Source organism: Triturus cristatus, chromosome 4_1, assembly GCF_964204655.1.
Source record: "Triturus cristatus chromosome 4_1, aTriCri1.1, whole genome shotgun sequence".
In the NCBI taxonomy this organism is placed as follows: domain Eukaryota; kingdom Metazoa; phylum Chordata; class Amphibia; order Caudata; family Salamandridae; genus Triturus; species Triturus cristatus.
Window position 1 is genome coordinate 916,267,102 of NC_140585.1, and position 27,280 is coordinate 916,294,381.

Consider the following 27,280-nt stretch of genomic DNA (forward strand, 5'->3'; position numbering starts at 1 on the left):
ATTTATAAAAAGGAAATCCAAGTCTGGGAAGTTGTGCCTTTTTGACATGGAGGCCTATGAACAAACATAAGCAGAGTGACTTAACATTTTATATTTGAGGTTGACTACTGGCAACTTTGAGAAATATCTGTTTGGCTGATGGCTGAAACACAGTTAAAGAAAGATGTCTTCCCATCCCATTCACGTTCTTGTAAGATGCATTTGAGGAAAGCTGTGAGGTAGTCGTGGTGGGCCTTCTGCAGAGATCTGTTTGTAAACTGAGTGCTCAAATTCCAGTAGGTCTTCTAAGAGTGACCTCTGACCCTGTTCTCCAGGCAGGTCGCTCCCCTCACCCACGCAGCCCCCTGTGTGACCTGCATTCTGATCGCTGCCGCTCGTGCTAGCCCTCTGCCTTGGTTAAATTCCTGCTGTCTCTGTTCCTCTCCTCGCCCCTTTGCCTGCTGTGCCCTGACTGCCTGTGTCCCTTTTGCCTTCTGTGTCCTGAGTGTTTGTGTCCTTTTTGCATTTTGTGCCCTGATTATTTGCACCCCTTTTTACTTCTGTACCCTCGTTTTTGTGCCCCTTTTCCTCTCCTCGCCACCCGTTTCCCGCCGCTGCGTCCCAGCGGCCCCGCCCCCTTGTCCCCCATTGGCCGCCCCGCTCCCACCTCCCAGCTGCTCCTCCCTCCCTCTGCCCCTCATATGGAGGCCGCGCAGCGGTAGAGAGAGCGACAGCTGACCCTGATCTCCAGGCAGGCCGCTCCCCTCACCGCCACGCAGCCCCCTGTGTGACCTGCATTCTGATCGCTGCCGCTCGTGCTAGCCCTCTGCCTTGGTGAAATTCCTGCTGTCTCTGTGCCTCTCCTCGCCCCTTTGCCTGCTGTGCCCTGACTGCCTGTGTCCCTTTTGCCTTCTGTGTCCTGAGTGTTTGTGTCCTTTTTGCATTTTGTTCCCTGATTATTTGCACCCCTTTTTACTTCTGTACCCTCGTTTTTGTGCCCCTTTTCCTCTCCTCGCCACCCATTTCCCGCCGCTGCGTCCCAGTGGCCCCGCCCCCTTGTCCCCCATTGGCCGCCCGCTCCCACCTCCCAGCGGCTCCTCCCTCCCTCTGCCCCTCATATGGAGGCCGCGCAGCGGGCGCGCAGCGGGTGCGCCGCTTGCGCGCCGCTTGCGCGCCTAAGGCAAGCCCGTCTGCGCCCGGCCGCGCCTGGACCGCACCCAGCACCAGAACCCCTGGCCCTAGCAGACCACAGGAACCCCGACTGAAATACAACACCGCCGCCCTCAACGCACTCAACACCGGACGACCTCCCGCCTGCCACCAAGCCACCGCGAAGCGCACCCATGGACCCTTCACCTGCCAAGTCTGCAAATTCACCTGCCTCCGAACCCGCACCCCTCCCCCCGGACCAGACATCGACAACACCAACAGCCACCTCAAGTGCATCCTGCTCAACACCCGCTCAGTCCATAAACACGCCGTCGAACTCTGGGACCTCCTCGACACTACAGCGCCGGACGTCGCCTTCCTCACGGAAACATGGATGAACGCCTCCTCAGCCCCCGACATCGCCACAGCCATCCCGGACGGCTACTAGATCACCCGGAAGGACCGCGTCAACCAAACCGGAGGAGGAATCGCCATCATCTACAAGAACACCATCAGCATCACAACCAACTCGGAGGACACCCTCAACGCTGCCGAACACCTACACTTCCAGATCCACACCGACCCCAAGACCACCCTCAGAGGAACCCTCATCTACAGACCCCCGGGCCCACGCACTCAATTCTGTGAAGCCATCGCCGACTACATCAGCCCGCACGCCCTCGCCTCACCAGACTACATCCTCCTTGGGGACCTGAACTTCCACCTGGAGAACTACGACAGCAACACCACCAGCCTGCTCGACAACCTCGCCATCCTCGGACTCAAGCAACTTGTGAACACCCCCACCCACTCCGCCGGCCACACATTAGACCCCATCTTCTCCGCCAGCAGCCACATCACCTTCAGTCACTCCTCCGGACTACACTGGACCGACCACAGCTGCATCCATTTCACCTTCTAGAAGACGACATCCCACCACCGCCCGCAACAGATCCCCCGCAGATGCTGGAGCAAAGTAACCACCGACCAGCTAACCACAGCACTGAACCAGAACCCACCATCAGACACGACTGACACCAACGCCGCAACCCACAACTTCACACAATGGATCACCAACTGCGCCAACGCCCTTGCACCACTGAAAACCTCTCCAATAAGGGCCGGCAACAGGAAAGCCACATGGCTCACCGACGACCTTAGAGAATCAAAGAAATGCTGCCGCACCCTCGAGAAAGCCTGGCGCCTCGAACAGTCAACAGAAAACCTGGCAGCCCTCAAAAACGCCACGGGCAAACACCACCAGCTAATCCGCGCCACCAAAAGGACATCGTTCAAAGAGCGACTGGACAACAATACACACAACAGCAGGGAACTCTTCAGCCTCGTAAAAGAGCTCTCCAACCCCAGCGCCAGCAGCAACAACATCACACCATCGCAAGACCTCTGCAACTCCCTCGCCACGTTCCTCCACCGCAACATCGCCGACATACACAACAGCTTCGGTGCACAGACCCCGCCTCCAGCCATCGAACCAATGCCCCCTACCGCCACCCTCAACGCCTGGACACCCACCAGCACTGAAGACACCACCCACGTGATGAACACCATCCACTCCGGCTCTCCCTCCGACCCATGCCTTCACCACAACTTCAACAAAGCAGACACCATCATCGCACCCCAACTCCGGAACGTCATAAACAACTCCTTCACATCCGCCACCTTCCCAGAGAGCTGGAAGCACGCAGAAATCAACGCCCTACTGAAGAAACCCACAGCGGACCCTAAAGACCTCAAGAACTTCCGCCCCATCTCTCTTCTCCCCTTCCCTGCAAAAGTCATCGAGAAGACCGTCAATAAACAGCTGACTGCATTCCTCGAGACAAACGAATCCCTTGACCCATCCCAGTCCAGTTTCCGAGCCAATCACAGCACCGAGACCGCCCTCATCGCAGCCACCGACGACATCAGGACCCGGCTCGACAACGGGGAAACGGCCGCTCTCATCCTCCTAGACCTCTCGGCTGCATTCGATACCGTCTGCCACCGCACCCTAATCATCCGCCTCCGCAACGCTGGGATCCAGGGAAAGGCCCTGGACTGGATCGCCTCGTTCCTCTCCGACAGAACCCAGCAAGTCCGCCTCCCCCCCTTCCGCTCCGCGGCCACCGAGATAATCTGCGGCGTACCCCAGGGATCCTCGCTGAGCCCCACTCTCTTCAATATCTACATGAGCCCCCTCGCCGCCATCGCACGCAATCACAACCTCAACATCATCTCCTACGCCGACGACACCCAGCTGATACTCTCCCTCACCAAAGACCCCGCTACCGCCAAAACCAGCTTCCAGGAAGGAATGAGAGACATCGTGGATTGGATGAAGCTCAGCCGGCTGAAACTGAACTCAGACAAAACGAAAGTCCTCATCCTAGGACCCCCCCCCATCAGCCTGGGACGACTCCTGGTGGCCCACAGCGCTGGGCACCGCACCGACACCCACGGACCACGCACGCAACTTGGGATTCATCCTGGACTCCTCCCTCATGATGACCAAGCAAGTCAACGCCATCTCTTCCACATGCTTCAACACCCTGCACATGCTCAGAAAGATCTTCCGGTGGGTCCCCACTGGAACCAGGAAGGCGGTCACCCAGGCCCTCGTCACCAGCCGATTAGACTACGGGAACGCCCTCTACGCTGGAACCCCGGCCAAACTACAGAAAAGACTCCAGCGCATACAGAACGCATCCGCACGACGCATCCGCACGACTCATCCTCGACATCCCCCGCCACAGCCACATCTCCCCCCACCTGAGAGACCTGCACTGGCTCCCCGTCAACAAGAGGATCACGTTCAGGCTCCTCACCCACGCACACAAAGCTCTCCACGACATGGGCCCCGAATGCCTCAACAACCGCCTCACGTTCTACACACCAACCCGCCCGCTACGCTCCACCAGCCTCGCCCTGGCCACCGTCCCACGGATCCGCAGAACCACCATCGGAAGAAGATCATTCTCCTACCTGGCTGCCAAGACGTGGAACTCCCTCCCAGCCCACCTGCGACTGACCCAGGACCACCTCACCTTCAGGAAACACCTCAAGACCTGGCTATTCATGCAGTAGCAGCAGATCTTCCCCCCCCCCCCCCCCATTAGCGCCTTGAGACCCGCACGGGTGAGTAGCGCGCTCTGTAAATGTTCTGATTGATTGATTGAGTTGCACCTTTCTGTTTTGCTATGTTGAGGCAAATTACTTTCAAAGGTGAGACCTAATGGCTTTGCCAGTGCTTGTTGGACTTGCCACCAATTAAAGGGTTTTAGAAAGGCAGCGTACAAGGATTTTGAACTAATTAATCTTCCCCTCTGCCACCTCCCAGTATACTGCTGCCAGTAAGCATAGGGGAGACTGCAGACCATAGTGGGGTCAGGCAAAGGATGGGAGTATAGACACCGGTCTGTGCTCTGCATCTGTGTTTCTTCTATCTCTAGGGAGGATGAGTGTTATAGTGTGCCCTGCTGAAGGGTGACACGCGCCCCCACTCAGAGGCTGCTCTCCCCAGCCCAGGCTCCAGTCCTTTAATATGCTTTGCATTTGCTGTGTCACTCCACAAAGCCAAAGAGTCCCTCCCCCACCCAGTGCCACAGCAAGGACGGGGAGGGGTGGGGGTGGGAGCGGGGTTGATAAGGTCAGCTATCTGACTTCAGCTGCTATTTCCAGCTGCCCTGCTCCCCAGGAATGGAACCCAGAATGTGGAACTGGAGCTGGGAGTGTGACGTGCCTGCTCCCGGCTCCCCTGCCTCCTCTCCTGCTCCGGGCTCCCCTGCCTGACGGGCCTGCTCAGGGCTCCTCTGCTTCCTCTCCTGCTCCGGGCTCCCCTGCCTCCTCTCCCTGCTCCCGCAGGCCTCGTCTCCCGGAGGTGCAGCGAGTCTCCCGGGTGGAGCCAAGCGCTTCAGGTGCGGCTTCTGGTGCAAGCCTCTGGGGAACTGAGATGTATTTAAATGTTTGCATTTAAGAATGAAGCATTTCTGCTAGAAGTGCGCTACGTAGCAACAGGGAGGGCCTTAATTCAAGGTCATTAGCGGCAGAATATGCACACAGTCAGGGCGGAGACTGGTGATGAATAGGGCAATATATTGCATCCAATCATGCACTGCGCTCACAGCACTCTACTGCACATGAGGGTCAGCCGGTCAGTCCATAGAGCCCGGACCCCCCAATTAGTCCCCAGCCCCAGCACTCCCACAATCCAACCAGACCGACTAAAATTGTGGGTTGAAGAATGGCCATGTTTAATAACCAACAGATAACATTACTTCATAAACATAAACATGACAAATATTCTTTAAATCACTTCATCAAATCAACTTTGCATTTCTACATATTTACAGGGGTAACCTTTGATCATAACCACCGGTTATGAATTTATCTACTTCCCCCAGCACCAAGGGGCCCTCAGGCTTGCCCCTCTTACTGAGAACCATGCAAGGCGCAACCCACCTGCGTCCTTCAGTGGTGAGCTCCTAGCCCTTGATCCTTGTCCGTCCTTTCCGGGGCCCACACCTCTACCACCAGGCTGCGAGGGAGGCGTTCGTGACCTGGCGCCCTTGCCTCCCCAGCCGGTGTCCCCATTCTCTCTGCGAGGAGCTTAGCGTCTATCCCCTCAGTGCTGGCCTCGGGAGTATGCAAGTATGCCTCCCGTTACCCCGGAAATCAATGTTTTGTGGTCTCTTTTCGCCATAACCTACCCCAAGCCTCTAAAACCAAGGGACGGGTGGGTGGGAGCTTGCCACAGTCCTCGTCCAGGGGTCGGCTTCAGGTAAAGAGAGGGTGAGCCAGGTAAGACCCGGGGCTAAATAGCCCCTACCCTGACTCCCCCCCTTCCGGGCCAGGCCTACGACCGGAAATACGTCCCGGCCCGACCCGGAAGGACTTCGCTAGGCCAGCCGCCCACTGGCCTGCTGGCTAATCCCCAGAACATAGCAACATGGGGGGGTGTGGCTTGGGGGCCTGGGGGGCCGTGCCCTAATGGCGCGCTCACCCAGGCTCGCGCTTCTCCTACACGGTGGTGTGTGGGGTCCGGTAGAGACCGAGGAACGATGGGGATAAAAAACGATAACATAGTTGTTTTGTCTTCTAGACGGCCAAACCTGGATCTTTTGGTTGAAAATGAATAAAACAAAGTGAAGCCCCTGAGACTGCAGAAGATTCCGACCGAGCTCTGCTGTGGGAAGCGCGCTCAGTCAGCGACATTTGTTGTGCTTGCAGTGGTGTAGCCCCTGGTTCCTCCTGTTCACAAACCAAAAAGGGCCTGCCCACTGAACATGTCGCACTGATTTGAACGTATGTTTTGTTAATATGATACAACTTTGCAGCAGGGGTTTTACAGCTCTGAGCTTCTCACTGCTGCACAGGGTGACTGCTGAATACACTGCGCGGAGGGTTTATTTAGTTTAGAAAAAAAAACGCGTCACTGTGGCCACTCCTGCCGCAGGGCCTGGCTCCAGGCCACGCTGAACTTCATCAGTGGGACCTGCAACTCTAATTACAGCTAGTCGGTGTGGTGACTTGCTGGTGCAGCACCTAAATGTACTAATTGTAGTACTATAGCCCCCAAATCTCTTCACCCAGCACTTAAATGAGGCGGATTTAAGGACGTTCCCTTCACGGAGTGTAGAAATCAAGGGATCGGGTGGTCACTCTTTTCATTCCAAACGCAGCTCCTGGAGTGGTCAGTTTGCATCACTGCAACCAGCCACTGTCAGAATGTCAACGTTTATCCCAGTTTCCCCAAATCACCCCGTGCGGCCAGCAGCAGCACCCCCCCACGTCCTGCTTTAGAACAGCAACAGTCATCACCTCCTCTAAATCAATTCACTGAATCAAAACTGTGTGCACGTCCGTGTGTACGCACAATTTCACCAGCCCTCACATTTAACACTCCCGCCTTTAGCGTAGCAGTCCCTTGCCAAACCAAAACTCAACACCTCTGCCTGACTGCACGCAGAGGAGAACTCATTCATCTCCAGAGATGTACCTCCCTGAAACCAAACGGCATCAGAGCTGGGCAGCAAGGACCGCGTCAGCCGCAGTGACTGGCTGCAGCAGCTGGACACAGCTGCAGGAGTGATACAGCAGGAACGCCCAGGTGTGCTGAGGTGCACCCAATCCGCATGAGTCCAAGTCAAGAAGCCCCAAGACACACTATGGTGGGCAGAGAAGTGCCTCCCAAGTGAGCCCACAATAGCAGGCAAAGCATGGGGCGCTCAAGTGAATATCTCTTCCGCCTGTGCTGTGTGCCCAGGGCGGCCTTCCTTTACTACCTGACATTCCACCCCCGTGCTCTCTATATACCTTCACCGAGCTTCCGCCTTCTGTAAATCCTTCGCGTGCTGCTGCTACGGGGCCAGTCCATTTATCAACAGGTTCTTCCCTCCGTTTTCTCTTCTGTGCTTGGGTTATGCATAAACCACTGACCTTTGTTACCGATGCAACCATGTGTCTCCACTGCCTCTTTAACCTCGACAACCTCTCACCTTCCCTCTGCATCACCCTGATCTGATGTTGTAATCTCTCTACCATGTGCCATGTCCCTCCTCTCAGCCGGCTGAAACCTTTGCCTGGTATTTCCTCAGCCTCTGTTGCTCCCCCAGTGCTTCCCTCCGCTGAGGGTGTACCATATGCTCCTCCATAGGTATAGGCTGACCCCTGTAGGGTGTGAGCCTCGCTACCTTCCTTGTGTTTCCAGATACCAGTCAGACATCTGTATCTGAGCATCATTGTCAGCTCAGGAGTACATCAACACTGCCTTCCTCACAGGTTAAGGAACCCGTCATCATTGGAACCTCAGCTGCCATAGGTTCAAGGAAAACACAGCTCTGCACTATTTCCTGAGCTGTCTCAGCTACTCATCCCCATCCCTGCGCAAAGGGCGGGCCGAACTACTGGTCATGATGCAACGCACTTAGGGGCAATCGTAATGCTTGTTTAAAGTCCTACTGCAAAACTGAAGACAAAAACCCAACGCCTTCTGATGGAAGGCTACCAAACAGTTAATATATTTTAGGGTGTGCCTCAAATAATAGAACTTTAGAAGGGGACCACAGAAGGAAATGATTGAACTGATTGGACTAGCCTTGACACCGGCTGGTTTCAGATAGCAGTAACATCATTTTGAAAAGCATTAAAGACCCATCTTTTTAAAAGAGTCCATGTATTTCCCTCTGGTACAGAGCACTGATTGCTGTGGGTCTTGGTGCTGTACTAATATACAGATGATGACCTTTCAACTTTTGCTTTGCTTCACCACAGATATCCTCTTGGGAACCTGTCCACACTATTTGAGAATGTTGCTACAATAGAAAGGACAACTCAATGTAGAATTACTTTCTATTAAAAACAAGGCTAGATTTCCATATTCAATTCCGGAGTCTGATCCCTATAGTTTGTGTCTCTGGTAGCTTCGGCATTGTTAGTCCCCAGGTCACTATAAAAGGAATTTCTTAAATGTAATCCCCTGTTGGTCACTGATCCCATGACTACCTCATAAGTAAATCTCTAGGGATCCAAAAATATCCATTTAATTTTCCACAGCACTAAACATTTTTCAGGCCGAAAAGATAGATTCTATGTTCACTGAGCAGCTCCAAAAACTCCTGCATACATGACTTCCTGGACCTGCTAAGTGAGATCAGACAGCACTCTGCACACCTCAGTGACAGCATGGACTTTTAGGGTGGGGTGGCAAAGGCATCTCCCTGTTAATGTTGTTGAATTTTGATAATCGGCCCATCAGGTCTAGCAGGCCCTTTTCAGCCCTGTGGCTGTGCCGTGACTGGTTTTGCTCACGCATAAAAGACCCCTTTTTAAGTAACACACAGGGGTATATGTGCTAATCCTGCGCCTGTGCTATGCGGCGTACCCCACGGTTCTGCTCTGTCACCTGGTCTGTTCACCGTGTACATACATGCGCTCGCTGTGGGAGATCTTGTGAGCCCCTGGCAGCAGCGTTCCTATTCCTGCACATGATCTGCAGCTATACTTGGAGTCTGTGAAGGATCACGGGAAAAGAATGGAACAGGTGATGGCTGCCATCCTGGAGGCCAGCTAAATCTAAATCAACGCAAGGATGAAGCAACTCAGTGAAGATAAATCTGTGAGTCTGCTCCCAGAATCCCTATAAAGGACACTTCCCTGAGAAGTGGCAGAGAAAGGATGTCACAGGCTCCAATGCAGGCAGTGAAGAGCCCCGTCCCCTAACCATTGCATAGGTAAATTCAGCCTTAATTGAGGTGTATTGGGCCCTTTAGGATCCTGGGCCCTGTTACCACTAGCAGCCTGAGCAGCAGATCAGACAGGGCTGTATTTTGAGAGGGGCTCACATGGGAACCCCTGGCAGACCACCTTCACGACAGAAGAGCGTCCAGTACCAAAGCATATATATTCATTCACATAGTTGACAAATATGGAAATACTCATTCTCTCCCTGGTCAATCATTTTCATATATCTGAGATGAAATGTGGATTCTTTGCTCGCCAGATCCATTTCTGCTGTAACCAGCAGCTCCAGACTTGCTGAATGTGCAAGAATTCAATAATACTAAGATGGCTGCCCTGTGCACACCATACCCTGCCACTCTTCATTTCTAATCACCCTTCAGCAACAAAGTGCCATAGATTCTTTTTTAACGAAAAAAGGATCTGCAGCCATGGTCAACAATCTGGAACTATCACCAGGGGCCAAACAAAGGCCAAATCCCACTTTAAAACAAACACTGATGAAGCCACTAGGTTTGGCGTTACCTGCCAGCATTTTGGCCTTGTCAATGCGTATTTTGTTTTGTTGTGGTTGTTTTGCAACTTTATTATATGGAGACAGTGGCGTCTCCTCCGCTAAGGCGGAGGAGCATCGTCCCACTACTTTGCAGCAGTAAAATAAAGGAAAAAATAATAATAACTCAAGGGTATTATCATTTTATTTTGTCCTGCTGCGGCAGCTTTGCAGGTCAGGGCTGCTCTGACGACTGGAGCAGGTGGAGTGGTGAGCACACTTTGTAAGTGTGCATGAAGGTTGGCCAGCCATCTGGGGCTGGCAAACATTCATGCACACTTTGCATGTTCTCCACCGAGGCTGCATTACAGCCTGGGTGGAAAACATGCCCAGGCTCCCATCCCCTGGCTGAGCGCTGAAGCACGGCGCTCAGACCAATCACAACGCTGCATTGCAAAATTGTAATTGGCTTAAGGGAGCTTGGATGGGCTTCCTGTTCCTGTGGTGTGGAGGGACGAGGAGGAGAGACGGAAGAAAGATGGGTTGTAAGGCCGCCACTGTTTGGAGAGCTGTCGGCCCCTTAACAAAGTTAAAAAATACATTGGATAAAAGCAAAAATATGTTTTTGGTCTATAAAAAAAATACACATTTCCAAAATAGTCCCTGGCACTGAAGAGAGGTACTTCAAATATTGGTTCATATCTTTACTTCCAGGTGGCTATGAAGCCTTTCTTTCCACAGCCGGTTATTGAGCTCATTTGACATTCCAGCGGGATCGTCACTTTTTCTAGTGCCCAACCTTTGTTCAAGAACCTGGGTCGTACAGATTAATAACAATGTTTCTTCTGACCACCAAATAAAAACTGTCTCTGCCAGCTGTTGTGGCCTCTTGAGATGTTTGTAAAAGATATCATGGGCCCTACCTGCTACTCCACAAAAAACATAGTCCAGTCCATCATAATATCCCTCCTGGACTATGGCAATGTGCTCTACTTGGTGCTACGTAGACGGCTTTAAAAAGACTGCAGATAGTCCAAAATGCTGCAGCTCTGCTCTTTTCGCCGCGTTCCCGTACATCGGACCAGTTCTTCCCACTTGTGCAACTTGCACTGGCTCCCGCTTAGACCGCATATAATATCTTAGACTCTTTGCTTTGTGTGCAGGGCTTTCTTCAAGGCTAGTCTTGTTTATCTCAGACATCTCATTCAGCCATACTCTCTGCCTAGAACGCTAAGATCGTCCAACATGATTCTGGTCCAAGTCCCTGGTATGTTCGCTTGACACAGAGAGGCCACTTCATTAGCTACTTGGCGACTAAATTATGGAACGAACAACCACTGCATCTTCGCCAAAGTCCAAGAGAGAAGATCATTTGAAAAAAATTGAGGATCTGGCTCTTCTAAGTGAGCGGGCTCTACCAGACAGATCAGTGGGGTAGTGTTTCTTAGCGCTGGGAAGTCCCTCCATGCAACCAAGCGCTCCATAAATCCTACTAACATAACATAACTTTAAGTGCAGATATGCTTTTTTTGAAGGAGCAGAATGCCATCACACACAATTACTGAATCCACTGACTGAAGTGGACTGACCCACTGCCACCATCTACATATATATAATGGTAGCAAGATTGTGTTGTGTAGTTCCTATAAATCTATATAGGATCTGCACGTTTAGACAACATAAACTATGGGATTGGTGTCCAAACTGATTCCAGACACCCCCAAAGGATAATCTCGCCTGTAGACCAGCTAGCTCACAGTGCCACTTTAAGCCCACCTTACCAAGGAGCGAATAGTTTCTGGCAAATATCGAACATGACAACCCTGACCCCTCAGAAACAGTACAGTACTTTCAGTCACTCGTGTTCACTCGGTCTCAGAGAGATACACAGAATAAACGGTGGGGACGTTTTCAATAAGCATTTATTGAACCAGCGTCATTCTAGTATAAAATACGTGTGCTACAATGACCATTACACTGAAACAGATATATAAGGTTGCGAGCACCAATAGAGTAAATTAAAGGTCAAATTCTACCATGGTGCTAAAAGAGTGAATATATGCAGGCATATAGATACATAGCAATAATCAGGCGTACTCCTACTATGCAAACCCTATCTAAGTGTACATAAGTGTACCTAGCATGTATATGGGTGTAAAACCAAGAATCCCCATAGGAGAGAACCAACCAACCCCTTTACCTGATGGGAGAGAATGAAGGACCCCATCTTGGTCTTGAGTTGGACACCCCGCAAGGGATATCAGACCACTGCCTGCTGGAGTTTTTGCGTGCAGGGACCTCAGTGTCTCGTGTCAGCAATGGAAGTTTCTCCTCTGGTTTGCCCTGCCAAGATGTGGTAATTATGTACCCAAATGGTACCCTCAGGGGTTCTACCAAGCTGTGTCATGGCACTGTGGGCCTGTCGTTCAAGGATGACGATAGCGGTGACTTTTGTACAGAGTTGCTATGCAGAAGATGGTAATCCTGCTATGATACTGAGAATCCTCATGCATAATAAATGAGGTTAGTTTTCAGAGAAAACCACACAACATTTATTTGGCAACTAACTAGGCAAAAGGTTAGCGCCAGAGCTGTTATGTAGAATAAGGTAAGACAAATGTAGGTAATAGATTGTACAACTACCTATGCCTATATTGGGGTACCTTGGGGCATGTAACAATTTAAAGGTTTTGGCTGAAGCCAGACCTAATAATATTTTGTTTGAGTTCTCTGGAATAAAATGGATAAACAGATTCTGTCAGTTGGATCCAAATATCTCCGAAGAAGACTCTTCTAGCTTCTAATGTGATCTTCTAGATTGTGACTGCTTTTAAAGTTTACGTCAATGGGCTGTTCCCTTAAACGCCCCTTCACCCAACGAAATCCAAGTAAAAACGCAAAGCGTTCCTCTCATTAAGTCAAGTGGCTAACACAACTGCAAACCTGTCCAGTCAAGCACCACATTCATTGTGTTGCTTAAGCCATCATCCACTGAAATCTCAATTTTTTTATCATTCTCCGTCTTCAAGAAGTGCCGTAATTAGGGGCATAAAAGCACCTGGTGGCGATAGCTCAGCGAGATGAAGGTCTGCCAGAAGCCTGTAGGCAACCACCTTACGTCCTTTAAGCATGAGGAGCAGGGTGAGTGAACCAGTCAAACTGCACATTATTTAAGTGCTCACTTCAGTTCATCTTGTGGTGAGTGTATGTGTTGCGTAGTCATCGTTTATGCTAATGTTTGTGCAAAACAATTTACAGATCTTTGTTATGCAAATTGAAATAGTTTCCATGTTTAAATATTTAAATGATTTCATATCTGGGCCAGGTAAAGGAAATCTTTCTTTAGTTACGTACTTTGGGATAACCACCAAGATTTTGCTCAATAAGTCTGACAACATGTTAACGGGTAGTCAATAGCCCACTTTTTCAATTATTCAAATATTGGTAAAAATATGCCTGGAGTATGATTAGAGGTAAAAATATAGGGAGTGAAGTCCTGTGTGTTCTTAGGACCCTCTGAAAAACAAATGTCACGACGCGGGGCAGCGTCTATTCCCGCCCCCTGCTACCCCAACTTCCTCCAACCCCCCTCTCCTCCACAACTGTCATGAAGGCAGTTAACAAGGAGCTTTGAGGTCCCTGTTCTGCTACATAATCAAGAGGTTTTTTATTTGTGAGATCATTGTATATAAAGAACTGGGATGGAATTTCCTGGAGCAACAAAATGGCCATGATAATGGAACTCTGTATTCCATCTGAGGAAGTGTTTGATGGCAGTTCTGTTGGACCTCTGTCTTCCTTTAGATTTTATTGTTTCAGTCTGTTTATGAAAGCTTTGATCTTTAGATAGTAAGAGCTTACGGGGAAAAATTACTTCATCTTATTTCCTTTAATCTCTAAGGGTACCTTACTTAAGAATGGAACGCAGGATGGGATTCAACCCATCTCTTACAACAAGCTAACATGCTACCTAGGAAAATGTACATAAAACTGAAATTCATGTTTGATACCCCCAACTATACAGGAAGATAGAAGAATTTGCCTCACGCCAAAAGGATTTGCATCTGGAAAATTGTCATCCCGGGCACTCTTAACAATGTAACTTTTCAAAGTCCTTTGTCAAAGGAAATTAGAGAGAATTACCTGGACAAATTGTTGTATGCGTTAAGTGACAAATATGACATCGATAAACCCAGATTCCTAAATGTTTCTGATGTGCTTTTAATACATTTAAGCATCCTAGAATATTTTGCAATGAATTAGAATGAATTCGAAGTTAAATTTGATATTTATTTAGTAAGAAGATGGTATGTATTTTAAAACAGATTTTAAAGGTGAAAGAATTATATAATAAAGATTGTGTGTGTAAGAAAATACACATATCTACACCATTTGAGTTCCTACATTGTCTGCAAGGAGAGCTCAGACCTGCAAACTCGTTGGATTGCTTCTGTCCGCTAAGAGGCATGTTGTACTCTTTCCTGACATTACAGAATGTCACCAGTGATTAATGTGTAAAAAAATAAGTGCCGGTGCTCTCGTCAGGAGGCAACTTGAACTAGCCCATTTCTCCTGTTAGCATGGCCTAAAACAGAACCAACTGCGAACCACGAAAGTGAGGAGAGGATGTGGCGTTTTGGCCAGAGCTGCCAACTTTGGAGCTGGGGAACCACATTGGAGTCTCGGAATCTGCTCAACATCCTGTCATTCTGGGCAAATCACTTACTCTCAGGAATGTGTCCTTAACTGGTGCTCATGAAAAGCGCTGGTGTTGAGGATTAAGTGCCGGTGCTCAGCACCGGAAACCACCGGCTCAAATTAAGCACTGAATGTCAACACCTTACACTCAGCACTGCACATATCAGGTAACACAACCATGAAACTCGTTCTGATGTGATGAGACCACCAACTGACAAGACAGAAAGGTAAATATTACAGCACCAGATAACAACTAATCATCCCAGGTGCTGGCACCAACAAACCTGTAACAGCGAAAACAGCAAACTTTCAATCAGGTATTCTATCTACCATCTCCTATAAACTATGTAAAGGAAGTGCTGGTCCAGCCCAGGAATGGCAGTAAAAGGAAATAAATATCATTCATTCATTCATTCTCCCTAAGATCCTATGGTATTTTCACAACAAGGCTGTCCAAGTGCAAGCAATAAACTATCAATCATTCATTCTTGCTAAGATAACATAGTAGTATAATGCCCAGCAGTGAAAGCCACAAACTATTAGCATTCATCCTCTCTAATATCTCAGGGTAATTATACCTGAGAGCAGTGGGAAGAAAACCCACCAAACTACCAACCACACCTCAGTCCTAAGACTCAGGGTAGTTCTACCCGAGAGCAGTGAAAAAGACACAAAACTATCAGCCACCCCTCAATCCTAAAATTTCAGGGTAATTATAGCCCAGAGCAGTGAAAAAACAACACCAAAATACCAACCACCCCTCAATCCGAAGATCTCAAGGTGATTATACCTGAGAGCATTATTATAAAAAACACCAAACTACAAACCATCACTCAATCCTTAGATCTCAAAGTAATTACACCCGAGAGCAGTGAAAAAACAACAACAAACTACCAACCATTCTTCAATCCTAAAATCTCAAGGTAATTATACCAGAGAGCAGTGACAAAAACACAAAACCACCAACCACACCTCAATCCTAAATTCTCAAGGTAATTATACCTGAGAGCAGTATTAAAAAAAGCACCAAACTACCAACCATCCCTCAATCCTAAAATCTCAAAGTAATTACACCTGAGAGCAGTGAAAAAACAACACCAAACTACCAACCATTCTTCAGTCCTAAGATCTCAAGGTAACTATATCACAAAGCACAGAAAGCAACAAACTATAACCATTCATGCTCTGTTAGATGCTAGAGCAGGGAAAGTGACACCTACAAACCATTCATCCTCTAATACCTCGAGGTAGTTATTATACCAGAGCAGTGAAAGCACCAACCATCCCTCAATACCAAGAGCGCATGATAATTATACCACAGATCAGTGAAAGCAATATGCATTTAGCCATTCACATACTATCTCATGGAAATTAAATTGCAGAGAAGAGAAAGAAAAAACACAACCCTTCGTTCTCCCTGAGATCTCCCAGTGTGTATACAAAGGGAGTGTGTGCCCAGAGCAGTGAAAGAACAAACGATCACCCCACTCACACTCCCTGAGATCTCAGGGTAATTATACTATGGATCAGTGAAAGGCAACTCACGTTCAAGCATGCGTACTCCCTAAAACGATAATTACACCGAAGAGCAGTGCCTGCAACATTCAGCCACTCATCCTCCTTAGTATCTCAGGGTTGTGGCACCACGCGGTGGTAAAAGCAACAATAAACTATTCATCCTGCCTGAGATAGTATCTTGGTTCACCACAGCACCCCCACTCTACCAAAGATCGCCTGGTCGTTTTCGAGGCACTTGGTAGGGTCCGGACGGTGAGTGCTGCTCGAGGTCCCTCCATTTCGTGGTGGAAGTGCCCGGCAGGCCCCGCCCCTCCACGACTCTGGCATCTCGCTATAAACAACCCCCCATCTGCTTTTACTCAGCCTCCCTCCACCCATAAGTGAATGTGACATCTCTGAGCCCCTCTCCCTGAAGGCCTGGCCTTGGAGAAGGCAGGCCCACCGCTCCGGGCCAGGCTGAACTGTTGGCATATGTGGGGGATTCTGAGACGTTTGTGGGGGGGGGGGGGTGCTACACGGGGACTACTCACCTGTTAAGGCCCCTGGTCCATCTCAACCGTGCACAAAGTGCACTGGAAGGCCACACAGCCCACATGCCCAGATATGCCTGGCACTTGCTGCCACCGGCTGTCTTGCACACATATGCAACAGCTAAGCAGCACTGCAGCAGGCATGCCTGCCGTTCTAGAGGATGCGTTAGTGACTCCGTGCAGCCTCCCACATCCACTCTCACTACTAATGGTGCACGGTGCACTAGACTCCCCTCGGGAGAGACCCTGCCCTGAAGCAAAACTGCACTGGTGCCACGCCAGCCACAGATTGTGTGCCATACACATACCAGCCATCATGTTACCTCATACCTCAGGGGAGAGGGTGTGGTTCGCCGTCTAGATTGCCGACTTTGGTGCTGGAAACCAAGGTTCGAGCCTCGGGTCGCGTCCACTTCCTGTGATTCTGGGCAAATCACTTAATCTCCCCGTGCCTGAATGTGCCCTTGTGTAACGTAACCGGTGCTCATGTAAAGCGCTCCAATACCTTCGGGTCGAGTTCGCGCGCGCTATATAAATCTGCCAGGCTTAGCTACTTCGCGACAGAGCGATGCATTAAGAGTAATTTAACCAACATTAACATGGCAACAGTGAAACTTCACGTTACAGAGTTAAAGAAAGGTGGTTTGAATTACAACCACTGTCACGCGCCGCGAGAACACACAGTAAACATGACATGTTCCTAAGCGAGGTTATAAATATAGGTGCCCTTCCCCTTATCTGACGCATGGCCTCTCCTGATATCTTCTCTGAAGCACTCCGCTCTCCCGCTGCAGCTGTCTCCTGCAGAGGTATCCTACAGCTGTCTCTGGGTAGAGACAGCGCTGGGGCAAGGACGTCAAGAGCCCTGGTGCCAGCAGGATTGGAACCTCCTGATCCCAAGACAATCATAGCGGGGTGGCAGTGATCATGTCTCACCTTTGGACCCTGGTGCCACTGCACCTGCTGCACGAATGGCTACTCCCCTGATAAAATACTTCATACGGACGCAGTGTGGTACAGCGCTCCACATATAGTAAGGAAGTAGCACGCCTGCCTGCCCAGAGTAACTTTCAGTGGCTTGTTAACTTTCAGCTGTTTCAGTTGGCTAAAAGTGGCAGAGTTAGCACTGGCAAAAATAAAATGACTGCGTGTTGCCGTGATTAGATGCGAACACATGAACGCGAAGTCTCATGCCAGTGTGCACACACACCCTCTCACACGCCAGCTTTCAACGTATCTACAGTACACACAGTCACAGTCCGTATACAACGCCACGTGCCATAAATAAACTCACACCGTGCTCTGCACACATTCCTCAGTCGCTGACCCAGGCAGTCCTTCCCACATCCCTGCATGTTCTGTCACTGACCCTCGCAGAACGTTCTACAGTGTTGCGTGCTCATTCGCTGCCCCTGAGAGAGAGTACCATTACCTTCGGGGCGTAACGCAGGCCCCCGCAACCACCGCGGTGCAGGGGACCCCCAGCTGCAGGAGGCCCCCTCAGCACCGCACTCAGGCCTGAGAGCTCCATTTAAATACTGAGTGGGGGCCCCTTCATGTGCCTTGAAGGGGGGCCCCCTCAACTTTCTTTACGCCAGACTTCCACAGCCCTGCTTGCTCAGTCGCTGCCCCTAGAGCACTTTACGCACCCAGCTCTCTCCCAAAGCTTAGTCCATAGAGCACTTTACACCCCAACCCTGCGTGCCGTCTCAGGGCCGTCAGAGCACTTCACGGCCCTGCCCCCTCGCTCTCGTTGGCACAGACACACACGTTCACTAGCGCCAAGACACTGCCCGCCGGCAGCCATGCTGCAGAGTGACACACACTCCGCGGGGCCCTGACAGGTGCGGCTCACTCTATAAATAGGCTTTAATCAGCGGCGGAGGCCGCGGCCACGAAGCCCTGAGGCCCGGGGGGCATGGAGTGGGGTGGAGAGACGGGAGGCTGTCAGCAGAGGGGGCCGGGGAGGGGTACACACGACAGAAGGATCCGGAAGGCTGAAGGGCAGTTGGAGCAGCCAGACATGGGTAGCTCTTTCTTGAAGCAAAAATACAAACGGCCCTACAGTGGCGTCACTCAAATTGAAGGGGCCTCCATATAAAATGTGGCAAGGGATCCCTGCTTCTCACATATCTCACAGATAGGCATTGGCATTGGGCTAAACGGGGGCCCACAGAAGGGTTGCAGGGGCCTGTGTTACCCCCCTGGGCCAGTAGTAGTACTGAGGTGGGAGTTCTATGCAAAGAGTTTGTTTCTAAAGGTGGCGGGGCGTTTAGCACTTCTGCAAGCAGTATGAACCCCTTCGGTGCAGCCTGGGTGTTTCCATCACGGAGGCAACGTAGGGGCAAACCGGGCACACACGTACACCCGGAGACAGAAAGACGTGCGCAAATCATAGGCTAGTGCGCGAACATTCAGACACGTGCGCGCGTACACACATCCCAGTTGTGTCCTAAGTACACAATTCCCAACTGAGTATAAAATAAAGGCTCGTGATTTATTACAGTAACGCAAAATGTACACGAATGAGGCGTTAACGCTGTTAACACGGACACCTCAGCGCCTAGTGCGACCCCTGTCTCTCTTTCTAGAGACCATCTCTCACAGTGCAAGGATGTGGAGGGCTTCACTATGGCAACGGTGAGGGCTGCACTAGTGGAGAAGGTGAGGGTGGTGAGGGCCAGACTACAGGTGGGTATGAGGCTGGGGCTGCACTGGCAGCCAAGGTCAGACGGAAGACAGCTGCAACGGTGGTGAATCTGAGACTGAAGAGGGTGCACTCGTGGAGAAGGTTAGGTGAAGAGCTGCACTAATGGTCAAGGTGAGGATGAAGAGGGCTGCACTAGTGATACTAGTGAGGATGAAGAGGGCTGCATTAGCATTGAGGCTGAGATTGCTCGAGGCTGAACTAGTGGAGAAGGTGAGGGGGGTTGCTCTAGTGGTGCAGGCGAGGTTGATCAAAGATGCAGTAGTGGTGAATGTGAGGATGAAGAGGGCTGCACCAGTGATGAGTAACTGTGAAGATAGGGATGAAAGTGGCTGCAGCAGTGGTAAAGGTAAGAAGAGTAGAGCAGCCATAGTGGTGAAAATGAGGTTTAGCAGGTCTTTACTATCGGTGAAAATGAGGTTGAGTGGGGCTGCACTAGTGGTGAAAATGAGGCTGAGCAGGGCTGCACTAGAGGAGAAGGTGAGGTTGTTCAAGGTGGCGTTGGGGCGAAGGTGAGGATGCTTAGAGCTGCACTAGTGGTGAAGGGAAGGCTGCAGAGTGGTGCACCAGTGGTTCACACTAGAGTGAAAGAAGGATAAAGAGGGCCACTCCAGTGCTGAAAGTGAGGATGAGTAGGGTTGCGACAGTCGTGAAGGTGCCAATGAAGAGGGGTGCACTTGTGGTGAAGGTGAGAATGAAGAGGGGTGCACTTGTGGTGAAGGTGAGAATGAAGAGGGGTGCACTTGTGAAGCTGAGAATGAAAAGGGGTGCACTTGTGAAGCTGAGAATGAAGTGGGGTGCACTTGTGGTGAAGGTGAGAATGAAGAGGGGTGCACTTGTGAAGCTGAGAATGAAAAGGGGTGCACTTGTGAAGCTGAGAATGAAGAGGGGTGCACTTGTGGTGAAGGTGAGAATGAAGATGTGTGCACCAGGGGCAGTGTCAAGGATGAGTAGGACTATCGTAGATATAGATGGGGAGATGTTGCCTAACAGCTAGGGTGGTTGACCTCAAATCTGGGGAACCGGGTTCGAGTCTTGCTCAACGTCCTGTGATTCGGATGTATGATGTTACAACGCATGGTTTTACAACGCATGCTGTTACAACGAAAGTTTTACAACGCATGCGATGTTACAACGCATGCTTTTACAACGCAAGTCTTTACATCGACATACACTAGATGGCGTGCTGACATTAGAAATGTGTAATTTACTATTCTAACTCCAGTCCACGTTGCAGTAGGGAAGGTGTTTGGATAGTAAACTACACTATTTCTAATGTTAGCACGCCATCTAGTGCAAGTCGATGTAAAGACTTGCGTTGTAAAAGCATGCGTTGTAACATCGCATGCATTGTAAAAGTTTCGTTGTAATGGTAGTGCGGTGTAAAAGTTGCGTTGTAAAGGTTGTTCCCCTGTGATTCTGGGCAAATCACTTCTTCTCCCCGTGCCTAACAAAAATGAATGTGTCCTTGTGTAACGCAACTGGTGCTCATGTAAAGTGCTCTGATACCTGATACCTTTGGGTCAAGTTCGCGCTACATGAAAATTGAAGATGAAGAGGGCTACACTGGAGCTGGAGATGAGGATAGGGGTCGGGTGCGGTGTGATGAGGAAGGTGTGGGGGCACAGATAGGTCAAGGTTTGCTCTGCCACTGCCCTGCTGAGTTCATCCTAGCCAGTGTGCAGCCACCCTCGCGAGACTGGCTCACCCTCCAGTGCATGTGTGACCGTGGCCCTGCGCCCGTGGGGCTACTGGTGCCTTCACCCATCACCTTTGCTAAAGATGTCTAGAACAGTGCTGCTCTCCTGTCCCTGCCGCTGCTCGCCCAGGTCTTCATTCAGACATTCATCAGGAGACAGTGACTGCCAGGAGTATCTAGCAAAAAATATTCAGCTATTGAATGATTCTATGCTAACCACTGCACCAATCACAAAATCAATGTATGTTTGTGCTGTGCAAACACCCACTCCCAGGCCTACGTCCCTGGGTTCATTTGAGTTCGGCAACAAAAAGTTATGAGTTGAAATGCTTGAGAACATTCCATTTCACTGTTTTCAGCTCGTCGGTGCCATTACATGAGAAAAGTAACCATTTTTAGATGAATATTGACGGAACCACAAAGAGTCCAGTGCTTCAAGCGACCAGGCCCCAACCAATCATGAGGCCAGACGTCACTGATCCACAGAAAACATCTTAAAACAACCAACTTTAACAAGAAACAGCAAATTCAAGCTAATAATGAGAAATATATAACAATTCTAGTATTTTTTGACATCTAATCTTTTACTATCCCCATTCACAAGGCATGGCAGCCACGTCATCAACCACCCAAGCATGTGGCACTTGTTTCAGTCTCGCTGGGCCTCACCCCGAGGTGGAGGTGAGATCTTGAACCTTAGCGCGCTCTTTGGAATCTCTACCTTCTCAAACTTCTCTGGGTGGCCATGGCCTTCTCCAACAAAATGGAGGTCTGTAGTGACTAAACGGTGACCCCATCCTGCGCCTACACCCCACCCTACCAGCTTCGACATTAGGTCCAGCTCAGATCAAACCAACTGTAAAGAGGGGGGTGAGTACTGGCAGCGCCAGCTGAGGAGCCAGACCCCGCAGACTATACCATCCAATCAAAGGGGGGTTCGAAAGTATGGTAATCTGGCACAACATGTCGACCTCTCACCCTTCTCACTGGATCGAAGCAAATCGCCAGCAGTTCCACAGAAACCCAAAAAAGGCATCTTTCATGAGCAATAAGGCAGAGCGACTACGACACCGATCGCCTGGATTGGCCAGAAACACCCGAAGCTCCTATTTTGCAGTTTTGTTTATGTAGCGCGTGTGGAAATTAAGTTATTTGCCCCGAATCACAGGATGTGGAACCCACGTCGAGACTCGAGCCTGGTTTTCGAGTACCAAAGTCGGCGGCTCTGACCGTTACGCCACATCCTTCACAAGACTAGAAGAAGCTGAGTTCGTGCTTGGGCGCCTGAGGGTTTGGGCGTTACAGAGGTATCGATAGTAAATACAAAATACCTGCGCGGGGAGGGTGAATATGATTCGACAATCTGTGCGTTTTAAAGAGGGTTTGTAGTGTTGCGGTACCACAGTTGCAAAAGGTGGGAAACGAGGAGAAGCGGGGGCGGGGTAATAGCTTGCGTGTAGTCTGCCAACTACAAATCACGGCAGCTGGCACTGAGGGAGGGGGGCAGGGCCAGGGCGGAGTGCCTCACACACAAGGACTGAAAACTTGATGAAAGAAACGACAGCTACGAGTCCATCTTCCAGAGGGGGCTGAGGGGGTGAGAGTAATTCGCGCAGGTGCGGGGGTCACGAAGAAGCAAGGGGCATCAACAGGCGAGGAGATGGGGGCAAACGAACCAGCTGATGGGCTCCGAGGAGGGGTGAGGAACTCCGTACAGGAGGAAAAGGGGGAGGGAAAGAATGAGATCATAGAGCAAAAAAAGGGGCGCGAGGGTGACGGGGCTGAGGGAAGACGAGGTAGCTATGGGACTTCTAGAAGGAAGGGAGGGTCCCACTCCCCATCGGGGGGAGAGAGAGGCAGAAGGTCACATGGTTCTAATAAGGTGTACAGGGGTCCAGATACACCTATCTGGGGCCTGCCCTGCACAGGGGCCATGCTACCACGGGTGATTTCCGGAAGCACCCCCCTCCTCCCTCCGCCCAGGCTCCAGTACCAACCCATTCCAAGCAGCGTTTCCCGTCAGACGGACCCATCGTCCATAGAGAGGGGCGACTCGCTGCCTGTCACTCCGTGCCACGCCCCGCCCTTCCCAGTTATAAAAGAAATTACTCCTTACGTCGGGGCTTATTTCGTAAAATATCAACTAAGGAAACATGTTTTACATAGATGCTGAATGTAGATACAGCCCCCCATGCCTGTCTGTTCCACTGGCCATTTCAACAACCCAGCCTCTTATGTAGTTACCACACGTGTATTTAATGACATCGCTTTCATCCGGCTGACTTTATTCTCACGCTGTTGCCACTCCCTACTGTCAGACCTGGCTGGCACCATGCATCCCCGGGCCTCTGCAGCCTCAGGCATTTGTTCACCGTTTCAGTCCCGCTCCCACAACCGACCGGTTCTTTCTTTATATTCGTATTATTGGCCCAGCATGACCCTCAAGTATCTTCACCGGGCTAAAATGGCAGTGCATTTGTATTAATTCGAGTTATCACATAGCACGGACTTAGTTCTAAGAGTCAGAGGAGCGGCAAGTACAGAGTTCGGGAACCCCGGTTGGACTGCACAGTACCTGGGACACACCTACCGTGTGCTGGGGTTTGGCGGTGAGCATTTATCTGTCTGTATATATTCACACAATGGGCAGGCGGATACACAGCTTGGAGGCCGCGCACACTGTGAGGGGCCTTGGGGGTCCCGTGCTTGCGTTACGTCACGATCACCTAAGGCCAGTCTCAGTGTAAACGTCATCCATTGAGCTGGTCATCCCCGCAATCTTCCCAGCCACCTAACACATAATGTAGCTGACCGCCCCATGACCCCTCCATTAAGGACATGCCCTTTATTACATTGATGGGTTCACTTGGCTGCCCCCATACACCACAGCTAGGCAGCCGCGTGTGTCAGGCTCGTTGGCCAGTTCTTAACGCAGACCCTTCTAGGCCTCACCGAGAGAGACACCTTTCCTTATGTTCTCCTTTATGCTACAGCAGCTTATACTCCCCACAACCTAGAAGAACACCTGCACCCCTCAGTCTGTTAACCCCACCCACGGGGCTCACCTTAGTGATTTTTTCCATTCACACGGGACATCAGTCCAGGGTACACTTGGGGCTTCACCCCCTCCCGAGGGCTGGACCATGGGCTCTGTGAACCTAACGCTCACGCGGCCCCGCCTACTCCGTGACTCCAGGGCCGCAGCCCTCCTAGTGCTCAGCTGCGAACAGCAAGCAGCGTGATGGACCCCCGTCTCCCTCCCCTACTCCTCTAGGCCGGTCCCTCTAACCTTCTAGCTCGGACCCTCCCCCAGGCCGACAATCACCCTAAACTGCCCCACCCCCCAGGGCAGTCCCCTCAGAGTCTCAATGTATGCTACCCATACCCCCCTCCCCCATATCTCACCTATGAACACAGGTAGATGGCTCACAGCCCCCACTCCTCCTGGCCAGTCCTCGAGGGTCACCTATGAACCACACCAGCTTCAGGTGCTCTCGCCCCCCCCCCCCTTATGAGTGGGCTTCTTTCCCTCCAGGCCACTTCCCTGAGGTTTACCTATACCAGGTAGAAGTGCCCCCACCCTCCTCCCCAGGCCACCCGCTGGCTCACCTATTGATGCCAGGTAGAAGTGCCCCCAGACTCCCCTCCCAGGCCAGCCCCCTGGCTCACCTATGGACCCCAGGTATAAGTGATCCAGCATCCCCTCTCCCAGGCCAGTCCCCTGTTTCACCTATGGACACACTAGCTTTAGATGCTCTTGGCCCCTCCTCCCTTTGCACTTGATTCTCTTTCCCTCCAGGCCAGTCCCCTCAAGTTGACACATACCAGACCGCCGTGTCGGACGAAGGGCCTCCTCCCCAGGCCAGTGCCCCTGGCTCACCTATGGATGCCAGGCAGAAGGGCCACCAGCCTCCTCCCCAGACCAGTGCTCCTGGCTCACCCATGGATGCCAGGTAGAAGTGACCCCAGCCTCCTCCCCAGGCCACACCCTAGCTCACCTATGGATGCCAGGCAGAAGTGCCCCCAGCCTCCTCCCCAGGCCAGTGCCTCTGGCTCACCTATGGATGCCAGGCAGAAGTGCCACCAGCCTCCTCCTCAGACCAGTGCTCCTGGCTCACCCATGGATGCCAGGTAGAAGTGACCCCAGCCTCCCCATCCCTGGCCAGCCCCCTGGCTCACCTATGGATGCCAGGTAAACTTGCCCTCATCCTCCCCAGCCCAGCCCCCTGGCTCACCCACCTATGGATGCCAGGTAAACTTGCCCTCAGCCTCCCCAGCCCAGCCCCCTGGCTCACCTATGGTTGCCAGGTACATGTGCCCCCAGCTTCCACTCCCCAACGCCCTGGCTCACCTATGGATGCCAGGTAGAAGTGCCCCCAGCCTCCCCTTCCCAGCCCCCTGGCTCACCTATGGACACGAGCTTGATGTGCTCCCGGTCCAGGAACTCGAGGGCCACGGACACGTTCTCGAGCTTCATCTGCCGGAAGTTGGGCCGCTGGTGGTACTTGCGGTACATCTTCTTCTGGCTCAGCACCTCGAGCAGCGCGATGAGCTTCAGGCCGTCGGTCAGGTCGCGCTGCAGGTCCCCGATGCGCTTGTGCATGCACTTGAGGTGCTCGTTGCACCAGCGCGTGAAGGTGTTCTGCTGGATCTTCTTCCAGGGCGCGTCCTCGGCCAGGTCCTTCTCCGTGGCCGGCATCTCGTCCGCCTCCTCGGGGTATAGCAGCTGCGGCGACGCCGCCGGGTCCGAGTAGTAGCTGTTGTTGCTCATGGCGACGAGGCGGAGGGCTCGGGCCTCTTTATCGGGGATCGGAGAGGGAGGGCTTCAATTTAGCACGGTGTGAGCGGGGCCAGTCTCTGCGGCTGGGCTGAGCTCAGGGCACCGAGGTCCGGGTTGGAAGAGGTCCTTCCTTTCCTCTGCCCTTCTCTTTCCTTCTTTTTAAACTTTAGTTCCCTCTTTTAGTTTATTTTTCTCTCTCTTACTTTCTTTTTTTGTATTCCCTTTTTCTAGTTTTCCTTGTCCAGATCCCAATAGGTTATTAGAATCACCTCAAATAAAAAAACTCAAAGTGTTCTTATAAATTCCTGTGTTCTTCTTTCAGAAAGTTGGCAGAGAGTGGCTGAAGAGCGTGGGCCGGTTCTCCTCCCACCCTGGCTGAGCGCCTCCTGGTTGCCGCTTGTTCTCTTCGCTCTTTCGGTTCCTCCTCGGAGTACAATCTTCTTTGCCTTTTAGAGCAGAAAAGTATCCAGCGCCGCCAGACAGTGGTTTTGTTGCGGCCAGGGGTCCCTCGGAAGCGGGCAAGGGAAAACGGCAGAGAAAGGGGTGGGACCGGGAAGCACTAGCGCCAAGATCACAAGGAGGGATGAGGAAGCGCTGAGAGGGAGCGAGGGGAGTCTGAGCTCTGCCCAGGGGTGTACCGCACACACTGGTGCATTAAAGTGAGCGGCGGTGCAGGAGGAAGGTTTTTAAGAAAGCTGCTGAGCTGGTCGCCCCCTCCCGCCCCCACGTCAGAGCCATGGCGTCCCAGGAATGCCTCTGCCATGACCATATACAACGAAGGGATGAGCGGGCGCTAATCCCCCTCCCCCGCATCACTGCGGGCGCTAAGGATAGCCAGGGGCGGGCCAGGCTCCCCCATGACATCCTGGTGTATTTTTAGCGTTCCTGATTCAGTATTGGGCTACGGGAGACCACTGTGCCAACCCCTGCTTTGTGTGAGGAGCGGTGACGTGAGGGGCCCCTTGCCTGCGCTGACATATGCCTGTCACAGGTGGCACCGACCCCAAACTCCCGTCTTCCTTCCCCACCCCCAGGTCCGGTCCCGTCAATCACTTGCGGAGAGTGGGGGACCAGATCTCACACAGACAACTTTAAACCACGCCTTGTGGAAGACGAGCGTGTCACCGGCAGTAGCCCGTCCCCAGGTGTCGCCCTCGGGTCTTCCGGAACAGCCGGGAGTCTCCACAGATTCCTAACACGGAGAGAGGAGAAACGGACGGGAAGAGACACCGTGACTCGCGTGAAAGGGACGACAGTCAGGGGAGAGGCACGGCTGCACAGGGTCAAAAGAGGCCGATCTGCTGTGAAACAGGACACAAGAAACAGGATGTCCATGTTCCCTCACAATGTCAAAGGAGGAGGGGGCTGACCCCCCCCCACCCCCCCCCCCCCCCTCCCCACCGTCTACATTACTCCTAGAGCTGGCATCTGTACTTGTTCCATCCAACTCATTCAGAGCAGGTATTTCTTCCTAGCCCCCTCCCCCTTCCCC

The 27,280-nt window shown here is 51.6% G+C and overlaps 1 protein-coding gene across 5 annotated transcripts in view; it reads right to left on the bottom strand.

The window, feature by feature from the left end:
• FLNC (filamin C) overlaps positions 1 to 26,330 on the bottom strand; it is a 206,718-nt gene extending 180,388 nt beyond the window's left edge. For 3 of the 5 annotated variants that reach the window (XM_085653708.1, XM_085653712.1, XM_085653707.1), the window contains exon 1: positions 25,416 to 26,330. In XM_085653708.1, the coding sequence (XP_085509834.1) occupies positions 25,416 to 25,779 (364 nt within the window). In that variant the 5' untranslated portion in view covers positions 25,780 to 26,330. The remainder of the gene's footprint in view (positions 1 to 25,415) is intronic. The other 2 variants (XM_085653710.1, XM_085653709.1) reach the window with 1 other exon arrangement.
• Between the last annotated feature and the right edge of the window lie 950 nt (positions 26,331 to 27,280).